This window comes from Hyposmocoma kahamanoa, unplaced genomic scaffold (assembly GCF_003589595.1).
Source record: "Hyposmocoma kahamanoa isolate Upper Pololo Valley unplaced genomic scaffold, ASM358959v1 62, whole genome shotgun sequence".
In the NCBI taxonomy this organism is placed as follows: Eukaryota; Metazoa; Arthropoda; class Insecta; order Lepidoptera; family Cosmopterigidae; genus Hyposmocoma; species Hyposmocoma kahamanoa.
The window spans coordinates 11081660-11087307 of record NW_020653850.1 but is presented as its reverse complement, the minus strand read 5'-3'; the positions used below and the strand labels follow the sequence as shown (position 1 = coordinate 11087307).

Genomic DNA, 5648 nt, shown 5'->3' with positions numbered 1-5648 from the left:
TTAAGCGAAGTGGCAGTGGGCAGGGCACATAGCTAGGAGAACCGATGGCCTTTGGGGCGTAAAGGTTCTTCAATGGCGACCACGCACCGGTAACGCTCAGTGGGTAGGCCCCCCCACCAGGTGGACCGACGATCTGGTAAAGGTCGCGGGAAGCCGATGGATGCGGGCAGCGCAGGACCGATCGTCGTGGAGATTGTTGGGGGAGGCCTATGCCCAGCAGTGGGCGTCGTATGGCTGAACGAGGATGATGATGTTAAGCGATAAGTCCGATAAAATTTGTAAACTGATTTAACGATTCTTTTTTTTATTGGAAAGAGGGTACCTCAGTAGTGACCCCCATTTAAGTTTCTTTAAAATATTCCACCTCTAAGGGTGGCAAAATAGCCCTATTTTGATGAATCCAGTTTCGTGCACTTTCCGGTAACCGATTTCAATAAAACTTGGCAAATAGGTGTAATACCACGAACTTTTGGGTTCAGCTTTTTAGCACTCCGTACTGAGATTATAGGTTGAGAACATTTTGATTAATTTATAACGCGCCATCTAATGATTAAGAGCATTACTTCTGAGTAGTGGCGTGTGGCTGCATTACAATTGAAAGCTTTGGTGGACGATAGATGGCGACAAGTGTTCCATTTATGTGATACATTTATTCTTGCAGACATTCTGCTTAGGGTGAAATTTTCTCGGGAGCCTACAGACTCCCTTCCAAGAAAGACAAACCAGATATTAACTATCCCAATATATTTGACTTGCATGGTATTCAATTATATTTTACAGAGAGAAATGACAACACCGCTCTATTGGCTCGTAGTCCTACTAATTTGTCCCACTAGTGGGACCACGAGAGCGACATATTTCTCGAGATTCCACTACCCCCTGCTCTTTCGCTTTCTCTACTCCCTGCATAACATAACTACGTTGAATACGACGACTTTCAATCTTATCGTGCTTAAAATGAAAAATATTAATGTACAACAACGCGCCTTTAAAGAACTAAACACACTAATAAAGAACTAAAATAAACCTACTCACACTAATAAAGAATTCAAGAGTTACTAATATTCACAATTAAAGTACTACGTTTTTGCTAGGCTATTACGCTTTATTTTCAATGTGGTTGAAATGTTTTCATAATTACAATATTTATTTTAATCATTCACAGAGATTCTTTATTTCTAATATAGGTAAATAATAAATAAAATTACCAAAAAACTCTCTCTCGTCTTCAGAGCGAGTGAGCAAACCAAGTATTGTACTGAACCTTAAGTCTTCTTTCCCTATGTCTGCGCTAGGTGCACCTCTGCTTTACTGAACAAATAGGTCATTTTATGTTTATTTTAACTTTTTTTTATAATATCAAGTGACGGGACGAATAAGTCGTGCGCCTAATGGTACGCTACACGCCTGTCCATAACTCTTGCAGTGCCACACACATAGCTTTAAATCGCAAAGATCGAGGGGCACTAAGACTGCGCCCGTCACACTGAGACATAAGTCGACAAATCCCATGTGCCTGTAATTTCACCAGCACCTTCGCCTGTCAGAACCGGAACACAGCTATGCTGACATTGCTGCTTGCACACAAAACAGTACAAATGGCTGACTTAATGCCATTAGGCATTCTATGCTAGTCAATTGGAGAGCTGGTTCAAAATATTGAACAGGGGTGTTTATCATGATAATTAAAAACAGATAGGAACAAGATTATAAATAATTATGATATATAGTGGAACTCAATATATATAAAATTAAGTGTTATATTTAACACTTAATTTTATATAGCTATATACTTGTATAAGCTATATATACCTATATACACATAAATACATATATATATGCGTATATACTTCATATGTATATAAATATTAAATTCATTTTCTTTGTAGATTGGAAAGAACTTTTAAATACCGACAAATATGTGGGGCGCACTATAAGTTTCCGGAATGAATAAGAAAAAAGTACTATAAGTGGTCAGAAATGAATTTATTGTTTCTCAAAATATTCTCCGTTAGCGTTAATGCACTTTTTTATACGAATCTCTGAAACATATTTTTCATACTCTTCGACAGCCTCTTCAGGTGATGAAAATCGTAGACCGCGTAACTGGTTCTTAATTTTTGGAAATAAATAAAAGTCACTAGGTGCCAGGTCGGGACTGTACGCGGGATGGCCCATAAGGTCAACGTTGTTCACCTTCAAAAATTCATTTGTCTGTCTGGCCGTGTGAGAACTGGCATTATCGTGGTGCAAGATGATACGGCGTTATGTTTACGGAGTTTGTCAATAACTTCCGGTAAACAAATGATCGTGTACCAATCACTATTCACGGTACAACGATTCTCCAAAGCAACAGTAGCCACGTGTCCAGTTTTATTAAAAAAAAAGAAGCAATCATCCGCTTAGAGGCACTTTGCACGCGCGCCACTTTGGTTAGTTTCGGCTCATCTCGAAAGACCCATACGCTCGATTGCTGCTTTGTTTTGGGATCGTAACTATAAATCCATGTTTCGTCACCTGTTACTATGTCCCACACTAAATTTGACGCCCCTTCGTTGAATCTGGTAAGCATTGCATTGCACCAAGTGACACGATCCGTTTTTTGAGCCACAGTCAAATTGTGTAAGATCCACCGAGAGCACTGCTTTTTCACACCCAAATGTTTGTGTAGTATTGATTGTATTTGACTCATGCCTATGTCTAAAGATGCCCGAAACTCATAGTAAGTCACATGCTTGTCTGTGTTGATCATACGGTGCACAGCATCGATGTTTTTGTTGTTCACAGCAGTGGACGGGCGACCTTCACGAAATTCGTCACTGAGATTCACACGACCGCTTTTGAATTCTTCAAACCAGCTATAAATAGTCGTCTTGCATGGTGCTTCATCGCCAAAAGCAGTTTGAAGCAGTTTGAAAAGCAGATTGAAACGTATTTTGTATAATCTGTAACAAAATTATATTAGAAAGAGAAAAAACTATAATGTTACCCTTTTGAGCACAATCGGTTATCACGCCTTGAAACCTCCCATGATGTACAGCCACCTTTTTTTATAAGCCAGTATTAGCAGATCAGAGACAATAATAATGATTTAAAAAGTAAAACTCATCATCTCGCCGTACAATCGCCGTTCAACTTTGTGTTTGCAAGTCATGATACGAATTTAAATAATTCAGTTTTATCACGTAAACATGGAACCAGACTCGTTCCTTTTAACCTCTAATCTCTTCTATAAGCTCATCATCTCATACTGCTAAGATTCACTCATCATTCCTTTGGACCTTGGAATTGATAAAATGACCTTATTTTTAAAACAACAATTATTGAACGTATAATGTATGTATTTCGTATTCACGATAATTGAATATAGTAATGTGATGCTATTGTAAAAATTAATAATTATAAAAATTAGTATAATGTTTTAAAGTAGGCAATGTATTAAGCAATATACAAGTAAGAAAATAACTCTGTCTTCTGCAGTTGCTATGCCCTTGCAGGACGTCACATGTTCTCTGCCCAACACTGAAACATCTAGAATTAGCAATGTATGGACATGCAATAAATGAATATGAATATGAATGTCATGTCGAAGAGGCTAAAAAGTGAATCTTAGTAGTATGAAGATTAAACAATAAATTGTTTTTTTTTTGGTTCACGATATCGGTTAATTGATGAAACTCATATATTTTTTATCTTTTTACAGTTTTTAACAACACCATTCATCTTTAATGCATACGTGGCACCGATTCCTGTAGCCTCTGCTCGCAAAGAATACACGGGTACTTGTTTGGTTTCAGGTTACGGTAGATTGTCGAAAACGGTCAGTATTTTCAACTTCAAAATAAAACTTTGAATCTCTATGTTCTTAATTTCAAAATTGATTATTTATGTTCGGGTATCTTATGTTAATAAGATAGTATATAAATACTACTAACGATCATGGCGTAGCTTCGCGCATTTTGCTTTTGTATTGCTAATTCTCTAGTTCCACATAAGAGCGGCTACACAGGCGACTTTAAGCAGCGATACAAACGCGCGTTTGTGAATCGCGCTATGGCATCGCGACCCTGTGATTTATAGGCGTTTGCATCGATGCAATCGCGCGAAACTAAAAAGGTTAGCGTTATTATTTGGGGTCGCTGCAGCCAGTAGCGACTGTGAATATTATTAATCACATATCGATAGCTTTCTGAAACAGCCACTTATCATGAAAATGAAAACCCCTAAACCTGAAGGGTATTTCACGTGCAAAGCAATCGAATTGCATACGGGCTAAATTTTACCACGTGATTATTTTTCACCTCGACGCAAGAAGAGGGGAGCAACAAGTTTGAAACCTATATCTGCCATGTATCTATCTATATGTCTTTCAGTATGTCTGTCAGTGGCAATGTATCTTTCAAACGGTGGGACTAATATTTATTTAAAGGCTAATTTTATCGCAATGGTTCTTCGCTAATGAACATCAGTTGAGCTGTTTAAAAACCATTAGCTCTTTTTCTAGATAGTATAGAGATCTCAGTAATAGTATGTTGAATATTTTCATCATAATATTTTTATATTACAAGTAGCAACTTTCGGAATAGGCGGTTCATTACATTTATGGTAGGGGAGAATCGGCTTTTGACTGTTGTCACGAACGGGTTTTCCTCAAAACCATATGTGACAACCTCTGGCGTTCCACAGGGCACGCAACTTGGTCCGATCCTGTTTCTTATTTTTATAAATGACCTCGTTGGTCACGTACACCACAATGACTATTATCTATTTGCTGATGATATGAAATTAATTAAATCCATTCGCTCCGCGGAAGATGAACAAATGTTGCAGGAAGATCTTAATCGTATAAAACTTTAATGCGATAAAAACTACCTATATGCAACTAAATGTCAGTAAATGTAATCACATAAAATTTACCAAAACTAAAAAGCTTCAAAAATATGAAGACCTTAATTTATTTATACAATTCTTGTCCGTAGTGGCATTGAGTGTGCAAGCGTCATATGGAACCCCACTTATCAGATGCACATTGATTATGGCACAGGGTACATTGTACGTGTACAAAAAAGTATTTACACGATATCTAGTTTTTAGGGCCCCTAGCTTTAGTTACAAAACTGAATATTAGCGACGACTGCAATATTTCAAACTTGATTCATTGTCAAATCGGAGAGGCATAAATGACCAAGTTTTCTTCTACAAGTTGCTGCGGGGGGTCTGGATTGTACGGAAGCATTATTAGAAATTAGATTTTTTTTTAATTTATTTTTTGCATACGTGTTGTTAAAAAGTAGGTCATAAATTAGTACATACAGTATCAAACATGAACCTTATAAGGGCACAGCAATGTAAATTTTTAAGTACATTCTATATATATCCAAAGTTGTAATACAATTCATTATATTTTATTTCAAATTAGATAAATTAAAAAGAGAAATTATTACAAATAGTCAAAAGTACAATTAAGTAAAATTATTAAAATATATTTTAGATACCAGAGTGGAAACGACTTAAAAAAACAACACGAGCTTTACAAATGATTCTTACTTATTTTTATTAACCATTCGAACACAAAACTCAAATAATAACAATGCTTATAATTTAACTAACAAACAAGTTTGCTATTCCAATCACAGTAAATAATTAAA

At 36.5% G+C, this 5648-nt stretch overlaps 1 protein-coding gene across 1 annotated transcript in view; it reads left to right on the top strand.

Moving 5' to 3' along the window:
- LOC113229769 (chymotrypsin-like protease CTRL-1) overlaps positions 1-5648 on the top strand; it is a 24994-nt gene that overhangs the window by 6059 nt on the left and 13287 nt on the right. The window contains exon 4 of the mRNA XM_026463452.1: positions 3704-3820. Coding sequence (XP_026319237.1) covers positions 3704-3820 — 117 coding nt within the window. The remainder of the gene's footprint in view (positions 1-3703; positions 3821-5648) is intronic.